Source organism: Metopolophium dirhodum, chromosome 1, assembly GCF_019925205.1.
Source record: "Metopolophium dirhodum isolate CAU chromosome 1, ASM1992520v1, whole genome shotgun sequence".
NCBI lineage: Eukaryota > Metazoa > Arthropoda > Insecta > Hemiptera > Aphididae > Metopolophium > Metopolophium dirhodum.
Genome location: NC_083560.1, coordinates 56,972,563 through 56,992,246, shown reverse-complemented (window position 1 = coordinate 56,992,246; position 19,684 = coordinate 56,972,563). Strand labels below are relative to the sequence as shown.

Here is a 19,684-nt window from a genome sequence, read left to right as displayed (position 1 = left end):
TGTGGTTTTCTTGTGATACTGAATTTTTAAAAATGTTTTACTTCTAATAGGTACTGCCGTACTGCCAAAACAGAGAAGCACAATTCAAAAACTTTTTAAAAATTCCACTAAAGCGAAAAACATTGCAGACCCAAATGGTCAGGAATCAATCTTGGATTAATTCTATAAAAAGATAAAACTGAACTTTTCAAGAACAATAAATTCACTCTTTCTGGTTGCATAAGCAAATTATCACTGATTGCCAACGATTAAAATACTGCAATGGGTTTAGTATTACAAAAGCTTCGTTTTTGTCATCTACACCATCATGATGAAATTTTGAAACTAATGTAATTTTATTAAAGTAAAATGTACAATTGTTAATACATTTAAGGAAAATAAATATTTTTATTTTAAAGTCAAAATCAGATATTTCATGAGTATACTTCTTACCTACCTTTTATTTTACGTTATGTAAATATAAATGGAAAACCTGTAAAACTGTTCTTAGAGTTTCCTCCCTCAGACTGAGGGCCCAAGTTTGACGTAGTTCATAAAGCTTAAGATTTTATAAAATTAATATGTATCTGACAGTCGCAGGCAATGCTGTAAATGCTGAAAACCTTTTTTGCATTATGCAGACTACAAGCTAGAAAGATAAATTAGCAAACTTGCTCATATTTTTAATTTAATCTGTAGGTACACATGCAGACCATGCAGTAATATCATTGAGTTACACTTTTTTAATATTTCATCAATATTTGTACAATTTTTTACTGATTTAATCATAACTCATAGGTGAAAACTGAGAAGTTTAAATGTCAAATCTACATTTAATTTGTAAAAAATTGAAATTAAAATGATATTTTGGAGAAGACTGGAACGAAAAATGAAGCTCATGGGCTTCTTCAAAGTATACGAAGAAAATAGAAAAAACTTTCATGACCATTTTTTTGAATTGTTCACTTCATCGATAAAAATTTAATGTTTCCATGGAAAAAACTGCAGACAATTGATCGAAGTATATGTATTGTGTAACTTCATGATTCCTTAATTGAGTTTGTGAAAACCCAACGCGGTAGTTTCAAACAATTTTAAGAAAACGCTTGAGAGATTAATATATGATCTCTAAATAATGAGTGTGATCGCTATGATGTAACCTTAAACATGAAAAAATACACAGTGATCAATGTAAGAACCACAAAAAAGAACATCTGACCAGAGCTCTCTGATCGCCAAATGCTTATGATTTACTTATTTCGTAAGCCTTTATAATTTTCTCACTAACCTCACGCAGGTAATAGATCATAAAATGTTTTGATTAATAAATAAACGGGAAAACTTATGTCATATATATACTATATACAATTAATATCTTTAATTAGATGAATTGCAAAACAAATTAACGCATTTCAGTACTTATTTTGAATAGTTGAATGACAAAAAAAAAGCCCCCCGATTACAATTACTTAGTAAATCGTGTACACTAAATAAAAATTAAAGTATAGTGTTCCCCAATATCGAAAAATCCTTATCAATATTTATGAATATTTACATCAACTCTATATTATAGAATTAGTTCTGCTGAAAAAGTATTTTCTTGTCTTCAACGAATCAGGAATCATTTGCTTCATTCGATGATAAAAGACTGATAAAATTCATCGACAATAAAGATATGCATTCAAAGCATTGATGAATTTGATAGAAAAAATTATGGACGTAACTTAATGTTTTTGTTAAGAGGCCGGTGCCATGCAGTTTTTTAAACTTTCCGCAATTCTATACAATTTGAAAATTAAATTTTGTATTTGAGTGGCCACCTTAATTATAATACTTTTCCACTGATCTACTACCCGACACCTATTTAGAAGAGATTGATAGTTTGTATTATATCGAGAAAAAAATGACCTTGTAGAATTGTTGGATTTTAATAATTATATTTTTATCCGAAAGAAGAAAACTTCCTACAGGCCGTATCGAAGTCCTATTTTTTATTTTATTTCAAATAATAGTATAATATAATTTATAAAAAAATGCTTACAATTTTATTATTTTTGAAGACATATTATAAAGTTTGAGATAAAATATTGAAAAACAGATTTCGATGCGGCCTGTAGAATATTACCCTCTATAAGTTAAAAAAAAAAATTATAAAGTTTGCTTTATTCTACAGAACAGGATCATTATTTCCGTAGAACGTATTTTTATGTACAAAATTACATTGGCACCGGGCGCCTTAAATAAATTATACCAAAGAATTGTATCCTAAATTCATTGTATCAACCTATATCATAATATAAATTATGATTGAATATATTGTTACATTACATTTATAGGTGTATAATAATTAACACTATATTGCACATTAATAAATTTAACATTATAACTTGTGTTATATATTAATTGTTTCAATAAACAATTCGGTAAAATATAAATACACTCTAAAACGTATAGCTGATTTTTAACATTTTTATAAATGTTATACTCGTCGGAATCGATTGGTAGACAGTGTGTTTATATATATATATATTTTTTATCAAAGAATGGTGTTTGAGTGAAATTTATAAATCTACCCGAACGGCAGCATAAAAAAAAATAATATAAGCAATATGAAATGCTATAAAGTTAATAATGATAAAATATTATGTCAATGCGGTGTGAAGGTAATAATAATATGAAATTTATATGCACCTATATAGGATTATATTATCCGTACAGGTTCAACCTATAAATATGACACGAAACGTGTAATAAAATTAATAATTTACGACTGACGATTTGTCAATACGCTGAGAAAATTAAAATAACTGTGTGTTATGTACAACCATATCGCAGGACTTGATTGCCCTTCAAATTCCGAGTAGGTACTTTTAATAACATTCGTACATGCATAACAGTTTCCGTCGGCTTTCAACGCCACTCAAAATCGTCTATTCATTTGCCGTGCATATATTATAATATGTGCGCCACTTGCGCCCGAAACACTAAATAAATATATGTTTCCGTCATCTCGCGGAAAACATCGCAGTTCAACGACGTGGTGCGTGTATGCATGTATCTATATATACATAATATAAATAGTTATACGGAAACGACGATCGTCTATACGTATATTCGCAACTCACAAGGCGTACAACGGCGCGGGTGTTATTAATTATACGCTCTTGTGCGACAGTCAAAGCCGTTGCCAATAAACGGCATCTATATTACGCCATAACACATATATACGCGTCACTCGTCGAATCAAAACCCTTTGCGCATTAGCGTTACATATAAATTGCACAATATATATTATTATTTTATATACACTGCACGACATGGATTACCACCGCGTCTAATGATATCGTTATGATATTATACATGTATATTGCGCGTGTATACAGTAATCGGGTCTAAAAGTCGCAAGATTCGACGCAATAGATAATAATATTATGTATAGGCATGTACCAACATATACGCGAAATATCCGCAGCGCTAATACGATTTGTCCACGTCGGCCGGATCTCAGCCCAGCGAAACGGCGAGATCGCTGCAGCGATCGGCCCGAAAATCCCTGCACATAGTTAATCCCTCGCTCGTCTTTCCAGCGACACTATCGCGGCGGTATATCCGCAAACCAACGTGGACGATATCCCGACATACATTTCCCCAAGTCGTAAATTATAGTAGATTGATTCACCAAGCATGCTCGCCCACATTTTTCTTCAATAATGCGCAGTTATTCAAAATCGGATGTTTGACATTTTTAACTATAACTAAATACCTATACTCGAAAATTCTTGGGATTTTGACTTTTGTACTATACTCGAGGTGTGTCCTGCGGAGAAACGAATAACGTTCAAATAAGAATCCCCCCCCCCTTTTCTACTGTAAATTATTTAGTGGATAATATAGGTATAAGAAAAGATTGACGTATCAAAATCGAAATTCGAACGAGTATTTTTTGAGTTATTTAAGTATTCAACTTAGTGTACTAAAGATAATATGCCCATAATAATGAGTTTGGAATTTTGGATGTTAATTAATATTAATCTATCAACATTTATAATTTTTAAAAATGGTCCAAGTATAATAAATACTAGATCCAATATTACATCTATTTTATATTGTTGTAAAACCATTCTTAGAGACTATTATCCTTAGTAAAAACATTTAAATAACTGAAAGCTTCAGCTTCAAATTTTTAAAAAAGTTAAAAAGTACATATAAATGTTGAACTGTATTATACACAAAATAATTTACAGTATAAAAAAGGAAGTTCTCATTTGAAAAACAGAAGCTTGTATCACCATAGGACCCCAAATTTAGTATAAGACATAATAATATACCTATCAAGAAATTTAAAATGTGGAGTTTAAGTATAATGTTTAAAAATTCCAAAAATAAAGAATTTGAATGAATTAAAGGAAAAACGGGTGTGAGCATTCTCGGTGAAACACTCTGTATATATTTAAAACGAACTATATTTGAGTGCACAATGTTAACGATATAGTAGATTCCACGATTATTCCGGACTTTGGGGACACCAAAAGCGTATAAATTATACAAATGCGATAATATACCAGAAGCATGCTAAAAGTGTTTTAAGATAAGATGGACGGGATAAAAAGACTGGGCGGTGTTTGGATTACACTTTTCACTCGTTTTGGCGTGAGAGCCATATGCAGTCGTGTATTGAATTTTAAACCGATTGTCACATTAGAAAACTTCGATTCCGCACTCGAACCCGAGCAAGCAGCTTTATTACTAGACCGTTTTAAGAGTTAAAAAACAAGTGATATTAAGAATAAGGCATTTGTAATTTATTTTGGTATGTTAATTTATTTAAAGTTACAATATTATAATAGTAATAATAATAAGAGTATATATAATGTCCTTATTTCGAGCAATAAAATATAAAATACATCATAATTCATAATAGGTACTTGTTAGTTGTTAATACGACAAATTAATGTAGAAAATAATCATGATTCATGAGAATATATATTTATTATTGGTAAAAACTAAAAATAGACAGAAAATCAACTATAATATGTTAAAATGTAATTTAAAACCTACCTATGATTAATTTATCAAGAACACTGAGAATTTAAAATAACTAACTATATTATAGAGTACCCCATCCATATATACGCTTCAATCGATGAATGGTTTAGCAATATATGAAACTCTCGGTCTCAAATACTACTTTTACTGGCCCAAAATGTGTTTTCCACCGAAGAAAAAAAAACACATCATTGTAAAACCAATAAGGTCCTAGCGACGACGGTAAGTTTTTATGCATTCTGTAAACTACATATTTTTGAGAAGAAAAAAGGAAAAGCGACGTGTGTATAATATTATACATACTACGCATATTATACTAAAACATAGATAGTATATATTATGCTTGCATATATACATACTTACATATACATATTATATATTGTGTATAGTGCCATTAAGTACACCCGGCGGCAGCAGCAGTTTGCAAGATAACTCACGTAATGTAATGAAATTTTCTTAGAGCAGTTTTATTTTTTTATAGTAAGGGTAGTCTTTGCGTGTGAAAATTAATTTCGCCGTATACACAACGCTGCGGATTAAACACATAAAGTACACACGCCCGGTGCAGTCATAACGACTGTATAGTATATATATACCTACCTACATAGGAGCATAAGCATAGGAGTGTATAATATTACGACGTAAGTCATTATATTATGTATTATAGAGTAGGTGATTTCGAAATCAAGTTTGTTCGGGATAATATTCGATTTTGTTCGCGAAAAACAGTGCCGAAAAGTAGTTAGACGATCGCATATATATATTATATACGCTGCACTCCATATATATAATACGTAATAATATTATGTCGTCGTATAATAAATCCACGGCCCAATGGTTCAAGTATAAAGGCGACGAATTTATGGGGTGATTCAACGTAGTTAAACTTTTCCCCCACGCAACTCTCACCAGTCCGCCCCATTTTTAATACAATAATATGTTTTTAAATTTAAAAATGTCATATATCTTTTCAGTTTGTATCACGACAACATAAAATTAAAAAAGATCATAATCGGTTCGATAGTTACTGTAGCAGTATTCACTATTCTATATGATCTTAAAAATAAATATTTACCTACATATTAAAATAGATAATAAATTCTAGATTTTTTTCTTGTAGGTATTTCTTTAATTATCCTTATTTTATTTAGAAATTATGAAGCTGATATTATTCAGTATATTATTCTATTAAAAAATGTCGTTAATTTTATACCAGAGTAAAGTTGAAATTCACACACAAAATATAAACGAATTCAATCTACCAGTAATTTGTTCTGATTACGTTTGTTGCGTGCACACTGCAAAGCAATGGCGGTGCAGAATACAGACAATTGTGAAATAGATTTACTTTACTTGAAGTTGAAAAAATTTAATATAATTTTAATTAAATAAAGTCTTTATTAATTGCTTACACAAAAATATTCCAAGTACTTTTAAATGAACTGGAATGAAGGTATGCTTTCACAAACCCTGTAGATTCACGTCTGAATAAATGGTCCAATATTTAGTTGCTTTTTATATCATCGATCCAATGAGACTATAACGACGTGGGATGTCCACTCTAATTATTTTTAATAATTTATATTTTATTTATATAATACTCGACCAATTCCTGGAATTTGAAAAATTTGTTGCTAATTGACACGTGCCGGATGACATTATATTTTAGTCTTGTGACATTTATCTTTTATAATTATTTTCCTACAGTTATTCCCACGTATTATTTGACAATATTTTGTTATTCCCTATATTTTATTTTATATATTTTTACAAAAATCGTTATTATGTAATATGTGTCATGTATTATATAATAATATATAATATAATGATGAGTATATTGGTGAAATTATTATTTGTAAATTATATGAAATACAGAGTCCGTTATACTATAATTAATTACATTTTAAGGGCCTCAAGGCCTACATTAATCTAGGTACGTCTTCAAATATTAAAATATTATTTAAGCCTATGCGTATCGAATATGTATAAGTATATATTTATCTTTATTCTTTATGCACAATGCACGAATATAATATATACAGGTGTATTTCAATCGTTCAAACATCATCAATCATTTATTGTTATCCAATATAATTAATCAAAAAAATTATATCAACATTCTAATTGACCACTTAGGTATTTTGTATAAAAAAGAGAACATAATGTCACGCTCATTATACTGTCATTTATTTTATTTTTTTAGAAATAAAATCACGCAGTTATAAAGTAGATACTAAACAATTAAATTAGAAAATAGACTTCTCTCAAATTTTACACTATTCCACATTTAAATATTTCATAATATAATAGAGAGTAGGTATCTATACTAATATAAGGAATAAAAATCATCTTTTTTTAACCCGTTTTCCTCATTTTGACAGTCACATCTCACAAATAATATATAGCATTATGTTTAAGACATAATTAAAACACGTTCATTTTTATTAACTTATATTATTAATTTAATTTAAATTTTTGTGTGTGTATATAAGTTTGTAAAAATAATGAAACCTTAAAACTAATTTTCATTAAGTTTTGAGTAATACAGTATAACTTATATATGTCCCTCGATGTAATATTATATTTTTTTGGTAAACATTTTAATGAGGCTGATTTAATTTACTCAAATCAATTTATTCTAGCTATTATTTGATCTTTTAGGTTTGTATATTCATAAAATGTCTCTCCAACAATGTTAAAAATCCAAACTATTGACGACAGGAAGAAAATTAATCATAATTAAAATCGTTTTTTTTTTTCGTTACAATTTGATATTTTATATTTCTTATCCTAACTTAGTTGTAAAAAGTATTTGTTGAAGTGTTAAATGATATGCAAATTAATTTATAGTATTCATACAAAATTAATATTAAAAACAACGTATTTTACTGTAGGTATCGAAGTAAACTCATATATGAAAAATAAATTAATTTTAATTTGTGAAATTGGAATATATTTTTATTCATAAAAAATGTTTTATTTTAACCAGTATCTCTATATATTTTATTATGTTAAAATGTTTGTTTTAAAAATTTAGGTGGTAAAAGTTGATAAAATAAAATTTTTAGAACGAACTACCTATCTTTCCTTTAACATAGGATACAATTAATATGCTATAAGGTGAACATGGATTACAGCGAAAGTCAGAAAGTGACGTGGCTTCGTACAACTTTATATTATAGTCACATAATTTTAGACATCAAAGTACAAGATGGCACGTTATACATCTATGAGAAATGAATGAAGAATAAATTATTTTAATTATTAAAATGTAGGTCAATTCACATTTCATATTCTTAAATCAATTAACATTTTCCCTAAACAATGTGAGCGAGTCATATGTATCATGGATGTATTATAATATACAAGCGTATGACTAGAGATTAGAACTATTCAACTATGATTTGTTACGGTGAATTTTCAGATAGGTACGCTTGTTTTTATACTAAAAACAGATATACAGAAGATAATAGACAATTATACGCATTAGCGATGGATCAATCCTAATTTTATTCAAACTTAATCTCTACCAATTTCAATCATTCACATATAGACTTGTTCTTGTTTTATTATTTACCATTATTTATCATTATATTTATAAATTATGGCAATTTTATTTTTCACATTCTATTTCTAAAATACGATTTTTTTGAATTAAAAGCTACAACAAATCTTTTTAAAAATTCCAACTTCAGTTAATAGTTCAAATTTAAACTCATTATTTTACTCATTTTATTTAGATTCTCAATTTGTATTTAGAAGTATATCGTATACACATAGAACTGTTGAAAAATCGAAATAGTTATAGGTATATAATAAAATCACGTTCTCAGTATATTATACAGAATTCATATTGTACTAATATATATTATATATGTATTATTTTTCTAAATTCTAAATAATAAAATTACAAATAGAAATTAAAATTCAAGAACGATTTTTAAAATATTAAATTTTATGTTAGTTTGATCGTAATCGAATCACTAACAATTGTATATATTATAAAAAATAATACTAACAAATAATACAAACAAATAATTTATCCAAGCCATAGATAGTTTTTGAACAATTTTAATATTATTTATTTTAGCGTTAGGAAATGTGCGAAACGCTGTTTTATAGCATTATCGTCATCGTTGCGTTACGCAGCATCCAAGTTATACATTTATAGACATTATTTACATGTATATCGTATTTCCGTATGATTTTTTTTATTATTTTTGATCACTCGCCAAACATCAAACGAGCATGTATTCCAATTTCCCGCGCTCCATTTTTCCACTAAACCACAATTTATGTTTAACTCTTTAATTTATAATCGTACTTTTTATTTAAAGTAAGAAAAGTCTCACGAACGACGGAGTTTCACGTAAATTCTATTGTCACATCTCGAAGACGTTCTATTTCTCATTCATTATAATTATTATTATAAAAAATATTTCCCAACATTCTAGCTATGATCTCGATCATTACTTTACAGCAAATATCTACCGTTATACTAACTCATCATAATATATAATTCGTCTTTGTTGGATCGTTAACGAGAATATCTTCAGCGAATAGTTTCGAATAGTTGTATAAACGTTATAAGATAGTATATAGTAATATTTCATTATACTATTAAATGCGGTCAAACCACAATAACATCTATTATAGTCAACTTTTTGCGATTTTCTACTATCAGCATCAAACTTGTATGTATAGCGATTTTAACTGCACCGCCTCGGTTTTTTTTTTTGTCGCCTCAACAGTTATATAACTCACTCGGACTAAAAAAACTCTAACTATATGGAGTTGCACTACAATGGAATTCGCCAGTTTCTTTACTCTTTATATTTCATCGAAAGTTACCCGTTGTCTGTATCTACGTCCATTTATCTATCTATTGTTCGAAATAATATACCCTCTCGTGGAATGTGCATACGAATTAATTTTTGTTTGCCCATTAGCAGTACCTATATGGCTTTATATATATATAACATACTCATCGTATATATATATATATATATATAATATGTTATAGCAACAGCAGGTGGTGTCCGCCGTTCTTACCACTGACTCGTTACCGCCGCCACCACCGTATTATTAGGTACCTTTCGTGGGAGAATCTACCGCCGCCGCGCCGTCCGGTTTCTACTCGATTTTGACGTCAAATTCACTCGACCGAAAATCCTGCCGGGCTTGCGTCTAAACACGTAGTCTTACACACCGGAAAAACGTATACATCGAAACAAACGTCGTCCCCGTAATACCACTACAGTATACCTATTGCACACTGCAGTATATTATATGAAAACGACGGCTTATCGCGTGTTCCGAAGAAAATAAGCCACGTCGTAATGGTCACGATAAAGTATTTAACTTTAAGATGACGCGCGTTTGCATTTTTATGTTATATACACGGCACACGACGAACTTGTAAAGTTGAAACGTTATATACTACGTGGCCTTTTTGGTGTCGATGCGGCGGTGGTACAAAAGCATTCGTATAATAATATAATATACTCGTAAAATAAAACAAAGTTGTGCAGCTATATAATATGCATAGTAAGTACAACTACGAGATTGATTTGAAATGGAGTTCAAAGCGTTAGGAAATATTTTAAATATGAATAATTTTTTTTTTTTAATCAAGTAATCTCCCTTCTTTTCCTTCACTAATTCCTGTGCCTATATAATCTCGTATATTATAGTCGCCTTTGTCACCCCATAATATACGGTTTCGTGCATATATCCGCATTATATAATGTATAAAGACTTGCGGCTTCAGACGTGTACACTGTACAGGAATCACGGGCTGATAAATCCTACAGTGGCGAAAACCCCTCTCTTAAATCTCAAAGTTTCTACGAACAGCTTTTAAGTACTGCCGCCATCTAAACCACGCAGAAAATACTCTGCATGTATGCACACATAAAATAGTTTTTAGTATACGCTCTCAAATACTAAAAGAAAATAACTATAATATAGTACTTTATATAGTACTTTATATAGTACTACAGTTATACGGTGAGTTGTCAATCTGTTCTCTACAAACGCCATACATTACAGTATGTGAATATACTTAATCATTCATGAATACAAAATATATCATATTATAAAAAATAAAAATCCTTTGAAATTCTCATTTTTCATATTATAATATAACTTTGAATTCAAATCAAAAATAACAAGGCAAATCCAACAATGAGAGTCGATATAAAATATATATAAAAAAAAATAGATCCAAACGGTTATACACAAATACAATAATAAAACGAGTAGGTATAATATAAGCAGAACTACACCATAATACAGCCATATACAGGCTATATAATTCATAAGTACTTATATATTATTATATCATTATTGTCATTGGATTTTATATTTTGTTTTTTTTTTAAATTTAAATTTTCATAATCCTATTAATAATTGTATACTATTATTGTGGATTGCTTGTCAAGTCTCAATCACGCAAAATATAACATTGCCTTTTTCTCTATACTCTCAACCACACCGTTCTTCCCTCCGTCAACATTGCTATTATGTATACTCATCTTACCGCTGTTTTGTCAGTTACTATACGTGCTGGTGTGCTACTCAAAATAAGCTCGGCTCATTATTATTATCCTCCCTTCCGAAGCTGCAGTATACATGATCTATATTTTTGCTGTCCACTAGCCATCTCCCCTTCCAAGCCCGTTGTGCCTGCACTCTTCTCGGTATACACTACGGTATATATATATATATATATATATATATGCGCATGCTAAATTTCTATATCTACATTTTCAATGATTATCCCTCGTTTTCAACACACCCCGTGCATATGCGCGCCTTATTATTATTTAAATAATAATTATTATAATAGAGCAGTCATATACTCGATGACGAGGAGAACCGCCACTACAAGTCGCGTATTCTCGGTATTTTCTCGGCGTATTATTATAAATTTTAATTGCCCTGTTGAAACGAACAAGCACTGCTTCTGCTGCTGCCAACTACTGCATATAGTAATACTACCCCCTCCTATTTACCACCCCATACACTCCAAAAGAGTGGAGGTAGAAACCATAATAGTACCTACTTCTATTATGTGAATTAACATAGAATTTATATAACGCGCTCCGGCGGCTTCGTTGTATAGAATCGTTTTTAAGCCATTTTTACTCGGTATTAAAACATATGAACAAGTTATAATAATATGCGCATAGCGCATACACCTATATATACACTATATGCACAGTGTGCAGTATGTTTATATTGTACTATGGTAGTATGGTTAATGGTTATTGTAATTCGTGTATATATGTACGAGAATTTCTGCTGCAGCGTTTATAATACAATTGAAGTTGATCAATTAATTAACAAAGCGTTCTTATACGATAACGCGCAATTTTATATTTCCCTAATTTGGTACGTAGTATTTTGTTGTTGTTGTTGTTGTAGTAGTTGTAGTAGTTGTAGTAGTTGTAGTAGTAGTATTAGTAGTAGTTTGAAAAAGTAGAACACTTTTGCAAATCGTAAGCCGCACCAAAATGATTGCCGTTACATTTATAAAATAAACATGCCTACCTATATAATATTATATTCGCCGCATTTACCGTCTCGGTTAATCGGTCTTCTTTAACAGTAGCCATTACCGTTTCTTTTATTCTTTTATTTTTTGTAGTTCGATACCCGTTATACCAATGTCGATGACAAAAATAAACGGTGTTTCGGCAGTGGCGTTATACTTCCATATCGATTGTATATATATAAATTGTGGTTTAAGTGAATTTGATACGGTTTTATATATATATAATTCCATCTTATACAGGTAGTTTGGTATACAATACGTGATATGGCCGGTATGTATGCTACTGCGGCGTTATATACGTATACGTGTATGGGCTATTTATCGGTCGTGTTTATAAATGTGAAAATGATTTCGATATTATTCTTTTCGTATTCCCGTTGTTTTAGTGAGTATATAGACTAAAACGTATACCTATACCAATGACCGGACCTCTTGGTTTTTTCCTCCATAAATTATTATGGATAATAATATGGAAACATAATTCTATTTAATTTTGTCATAAATGTGTAACGGTGCGATATTCGAAAGTAGAGCTACCTTAATATAGCTGGGTACCATAGCAATATTATTATAATGGGTAATTTTTGAACATTATTGCGCAGTGTTCATTTTTTCGCAATATGTATGCGATATGTATGCGTATTACGATAATGTATCGCTATTATAGTAGTTTAGCGCGGATGAGTATTATACGGTACAGAGAGTAATGAAAAAAGAAAAAAAAGCCCAAACGGCTGAAAACAACGGCGTGGCTCGAGCGGCCGGAAACGCCATATAGTGTCAAAACAGCAGAAGTCGAAGAAAAACACCTGTTTAATTTTTTTTTGTCCAGGTAACATCCCATGTACCGCACCATTAATATACGCGTCTTCCCGTCGTCTTGTGTCTCGTCGTCACGCGTCGGTCGTCGTTGCGCACCTACCGCATCCATCAAGCACCGCCAAGGACGTGGTTCACACGACGATTATAATATAGGCGATCGACTTACAATCAGTGTACCGTATCCAATGTTTTTTTCATTATTATCATTATCGTTGTTATTATTATACTCTACCCACCTATCCGTATGTCAACCGTTGTACGCGCAGTCATTATATTATACCTGCAGCCATTATGTTATTTATTATTATATGCTTGTATAATAATAATTGGTGATGTAAACGCGCGTTTCATATACCTACGACGACCGTAAACCCGCGAGTTGTATTCGTGTATAATATACAAATAATAATAATAAAAAAAAACAGTCCCGTGTCCGGACCGTCGCGTATATTATGTATACAATCGCGGTAATCGTGTAGTTTTAGTGCCCTATGCACACAAACACACACACATTATATATGCACGTGTATTTGTATATGCACTATATATAGGTACTGACTATACATAGTTAATAGCGTTTTAAGCATTTTTTTTTTTGCATTTTTCCACCCCTCCGGCTAAATCGTTATAACGTTTTCATATCGTCGCGCGTCTATTACCGTGCAATTAGGACGTATATACGCATTACGCGCAGCACATATTATAACGATGGTATTTATATTGTATCATATATACGTACTCTACTACCTTTTATTATTATTACTATTACTATTGTATACGCGCCAGTAATATTGTGAACGTAATATATTTCAACCGTCGTTATACCCATTTCTTCCGAAATTTATTCTTCAACGCGCTCGGCATATACGGGAGGTTATTGTTTATTTTTTTTTATTTAGAGTTTTCACAGTTCACACACGTGGAAATACACGCGCATTACGAGCTGGTGTAATATTTTACGACGACGCGAACACAATAAGTTCGCGCTCTCATCTGCACACACACCCACACACATATATTATATATTATATACTTAGGTTTACGAAGTACGAACGTATATGTGGGACGCTGGTAGATAGGTACTTTTACGTTCATATACGTATTACGTAATACGTATAACAGTAGCGGTGATTGAGAGTTTTTCACACGCGCCAATCTCCTACCTGTCTACCCGCAATGACGTATAGTACGCCACACCTTCGCTTCCCCTAAACACCGCCCGATCGCTGCAGAGGTTCCCATCATCGTCATTATCATTATAACACACACACACACACACACATACTCGGATGCGCCCGCGTAATCACAAAGGCGCTTACGTTCGTGGGAAAAACCACCCGTCTTAGCAGCCGGATTTCCCGACGCCCCGAAAGCATCGACGCATTGTCGTTCGTGGCGAAACGCCCGAGCATTAAATATATATAATATTAAATTATATATATATGGAAAGAGAGAGAGAGAGAGAGAGATAGAGAGCGTATAATATGGTACAACATCGGGGAACTAGTTTCACGTGTACAGCGCGGGGATGAATATATATATATTTCTATATATTATTCATACAGGGTGGGCTATATAGTTTTTACCAGGTTTTCTGTATTATAGGTGTGTGGAAAAACGAGAAAACATAGTGGCCTACGCCCTACGCTGTGTTTAAAATATGTACCTAAGTTGTATATATGCAGCTACATGTACCTAATTTATTATTAAACTTATATTTTACGTTATCATATACACAGTGCGTGTGTGTGTGTGTGCGTGTGTGTGTGTGCGTGTGTATGTGTGTGTGTGTGTGTGTGTGTGTGTGTGTGTGTGTGTGTGTGTGCGTCTATGCAATATGCATACGCATCGCCGTGCGGTAAATTTATTCAAAAGTATAACGCGAAGCGAGATGGGGCGCACGACGATTTTAATAGCCCGCTCGGAAAAATCGCGAGTGATTTAACTCTGTTGCACTGGACATTAATATTTCAAACGTTAACGCCATGCGCCCAAAAGCACAATCGAATTTCCGGAGCCTTATATTATTATATTATGTATTATACGTCGTATATTATATAGTAGCTACCACTAGGCATAATATACATAGGTACGCGCGAATTGTGACTATATATTCAAACAGCGACGACTAAGTTTCATCGGGCCGACCTAAGCCGGATTGGAGAACCTCTATACACTGCAATTCTGTATTAGGTCTCCGAGGAATTATTCCATCGCTTGATATCTGTGTGTGTGTGTGTCTCTCTCTCTATCTCTTTGTCTTTCCGCGGTGGGCGAGACGAACAAAATAATATGGAATGAAAACAGCGAAAAAAATATACGGGAAGAAAACTCGCGGCCGCCCACGTCCTGGCCGGCCCACGCGGTCTTGGCGCGCGACAATAACGATCTAGACAAATATTATTATTATACTCGATTCCGTCCTCTTGCGCCAGTACGGAAAATAATAATAATAATTAAAACGTTATAATTATATTATTACTTAACATTATATTGTGTATAGTGACGCACGGGTGTATACTATAATGTATCTTGAGGGGGAGCTGATATAAAAGAAGAGTACGGGGCGGCGCCGACGTAACGAGAGCGACCGGAACGGCAAGCGGACGATTCCATATTTAGAAACACGCGCGTTGACCATAAAACAAAAAAATTAGCTATAAAATAAAAACGTCGCGCAAAGTGATGCGATTTGCCGCCGCCCCGTCGCTGACTGCGACTGTAACGGCCGTCGACTGTAACGGCGTGGACGACGGCGACGACCACGACGAAGCTTTTGACGCCGCGCCGTCCGTAGTCGGTATATTTATAAAACGTTACATTATTATTATACACGCGCGCATACGTCGTCGCATATTATGACGCCTTGTAACGGGCGGCGCGGCGTAACTTTCGAATCGCTTGAGTCGCTTCTATATATAAACGCGTGTACGACGCATCGCTCGCGTCGCACGACCGTGCCGCGATACGCGTACCTACACGTATATGTATACTATATAATATTATGTTATGCGTGTTTAATAATAAATGGATCGGCGGCGGTGGCGGCGGCGACGACGAATTTTATTATTCACTTGACGGGCGCGCCGTTGCGGGTCGTCTGCAAAATCGCCGCCATCGCCAACCGGACACTTTTAATACGCGCGCATAATATTATATGCGCCGCACACGTGTGTGTGTGCGATATATGTACACACACGCGCGCACGCGCACACACACACACGCATATATGTACATCGTCGGCTACTTATACACTCTGTACGATTACGCGTGATATACGCCTCTGTGTTCCCCGTTAAATTTAAAACCGAGACTCGAGAGTCTATTTTTACGCGGCCGTCCGTACGACAGAACAAGCAAGCGAGATCGTCGGATTCCGCAAACCGCACAGTTTATTAGCACTGCTGCTGTATTATAGCGACGATGCGTTTTTGTAGTTCGCGGCGTTCGGACGAGAACGTATAAGCGGCGAGATAATAATACAACCGATGTCGTTCCGAAAGTGCATAATATACGATATTATGGTAATATTAATATTACGATGACAACAATATTATTATATTTTATAGGTACTATATTATACTATTATAATGGCGTACGAACGGCCACTGACTATTATATAATATTATACGCATAACAATAATATAACATTAAGGGTAATAAAGAATAATATAATATTATTACGGCCACTGGGTTTCATCGTAAGTGGCAGAGAAGGTGGTGGTAGTTACGGCATTGCAGGAGTGTTTTACACCCGCGGCCCGACGACGCGATTGACGAGAAGAGTATAATATAGGAACTATTATAGGAGGGGTGTGTTTTACGTCCGGGGATCCCGAGATTTTGGAAACTATTACCCTCGCCCCATCCCGCACACACATCTGAATCTTATCGAGAACGTTCGAATGGCTTCGGTAAGGCACGCATTTGTATGTACGATTTTACCTCCGGGAATCTATACCTAGTCGTATAATAATAATAATATATATTATATATGTATAATTGTGCTCCTCGGGTAGGTTGCCTATTCCGATAAATTCTTCCTAGCGAAACTTATTTTTAAGAAAGGATTTTCGAGATGTTGCTTTATGCAATATAGGGTTCCGAAATATAATATATTATATCTAGTTGCATATAGTACGCAATAACCGTCGACGTATAGCATAACATACTATTATGATGATAATAATAATAATGAAAAGCAAAAAAAGACAATAGCCAACATGCACCAACACCACCACCACCACAACCCCCGTCCACCGGCACACGGTCTTTTCAGGTATCATCGTATCGGTTACCATATACGCAATAGGCATACATCGTAAACCATATTATTATAACCCCTGCAATGTCATTACAGCAGTGTTCGTGTATAGACATATCCTTTTTTCGTGATACTTATTATTATTATTAAGTATTAACTATACACCATAATATTATATCCTTATCGGCGGCGCCTTCATGACATTATATTATAATATTATATATGCGTTCCCGCTCAATTCGATCTCTACTGATATACCTATCGCGTTACGACAACACGATACCGACCACGGTTGCTGTCGTTGTTCTCGCGTGTTTTATATCGACACACACACGCACACACATACACACACAAAGCTTTAGGTACACGGTCTAACCACTAAAATGCGTTATAAACATAATATCCGCGTGAGAATTATTAATACAAATTCGAATTTAATGAACGAAAAGTTAATTTTTATTCGTTTTGAATAGCCGTGTCCATCGCGGTCAACAAATACAACCAGACGCAACGGTACGTCGTCGTGTATTCACATAATAACAATTCCGCAGTGGCATTGGCTTAGACAAACCTAAGTCTAGAGGGATCAGTCGCTATTTTTTCTTACACATCGATAACATAATATTGTATATTATATGGTTTTACTGAATTATGTGTAGGTATAGTATAAATATGGAGTAAACAATTAACTGACAACGATACCTTTGAACGTGGAGTTTGATAGCACGGCTGCCGTGCCGGTGATCAAGAAGAAGAATAACATTGTTTGGGTCATCCATCCGCAGCCCAAAGTTGTTGAAGTAGTTGAAACTTGACGACCATGCCGTCGCCACTTGACTGCCTTGGTGCTTTCACCCCCGCCGCCAGAATCTTCTTCGCCACCTTCTCCACCGCTGTCCGAAGACTTCATTGACCAAATCATGCTGACTAACGACTAATTTTCTTACAACGGATTAAACGCATTGCCGAATGGAAGACAACGCCAACGTCGGCGGTGGTTTAGCCACTGCGACTTTTCTAAGACTTCCGAGCCCTTCAAAGAAGTAACTTCTTCGTCGTTCAACGAGCGCCGAAAAGTTTACGATCATTTTATTTTATTTTTTCTTTCTTAGTGTTTATTTCCGTCTGTCTTTTTGCGATATTTATAGTCTTGCCTGCCGCCTGCAGCACTGCAGCAATCGTACAGCGAAATCTATAACAATTTGCAACTGTAACGATGTATTATAGCAGACGACGGAGATTCGAAAAGGGGGATTTTTTTTTTTTAAGTACGTATTTAAGGGTCGTCGTGTACGATATAATGGAATCGCGTCAACATATATTATACGATTCGGAATTTAATAAAACGACCCTCGCTGGATTGAGGGTCGTCGGGGCGCGTGTACGAGTTCCACGCGATCGTCGAAACGTGCGGTGGTTGAAGAACAAGAAGAAAAAATGAGTAGAAGAAGTGAAAAAAAAAAAACTTTGCGTTGACTATGACGGTTGTGGCAGTGCGGTGTCACCGACGGGTTTCCTTATTCTTATCTCTCTTATTGCCGTTCCGGTCAAGCGGCGAGTTTCCGTACGACGCTAAGACTCGGCACACACTGTGCCCCGCCGGGTGAAACGATCGCTCGCACGCACACACCACTAAACGCTCACACACAGACACGCGCGCACACGGACTGTGACACACACTCACATACACTGACAAACAAACGTCGCTCACCGGGACGCCGTGACCGACTGACGACTGCTCGCCGCCGCTGCTTGGAGCTGCCACCGCCGCCCGGCCGGGAGGTTTGCGCCGGCGATGGCAAGAGGGGTGTGTGGCGGACGGGCGATGGGCGGGCGGGCGCGGGAGGACGGCCGCGCGCGGTTCCGGGCCCCGGCGATGACGGCGGCGGCGGCGGTTTCTGCTGCCGCTGCGACCGCCGGCGGCGCTCTCTGTTGCCGGCGGCGCGGCGGTCGCGTCCTCCGTCGTCGACGACGACTACGACGACGTAGGCGTCACGCGGTGCGGTGGTGGGTTC

At 34.3% G+C, this 19,684-nt stretch overlaps 1 protein-coding gene across 6 annotated transcripts in view; it reads right to left on the bottom strand.

Moving 5' to 3' along the window:
- The window catches only part of LOC132936236 (uncharacterized), a 60,727-nt gene extending 41,298 nt beyond the window's left edge, over positions 1 to 19,429 (bottom strand). For 2 of the 6 annotated variants that reach the window (XM_061002929.1, XM_061002928.1), the window contains exon 1: positions 18,372 to 19,423. In XM_061002929.1, the coding sequence (XP_060858912.1) occupies positions 18,372 to 18,591 (220 nt within the window). In that variant the 5' untranslated portion in view covers positions 18,592 to 19,423. Of the gene's footprint in view, positions 1 to 18,371 lie in introns of all 6 variants that reach the window. The other 4 variants (XM_061002925.1, XM_061002926.1, XM_061002927.1 and 1 more) reach the window with 4 other exon arrangements.
- Between the last annotated feature and the right edge of the window lie 255 nt (positions 19,430 to 19,684).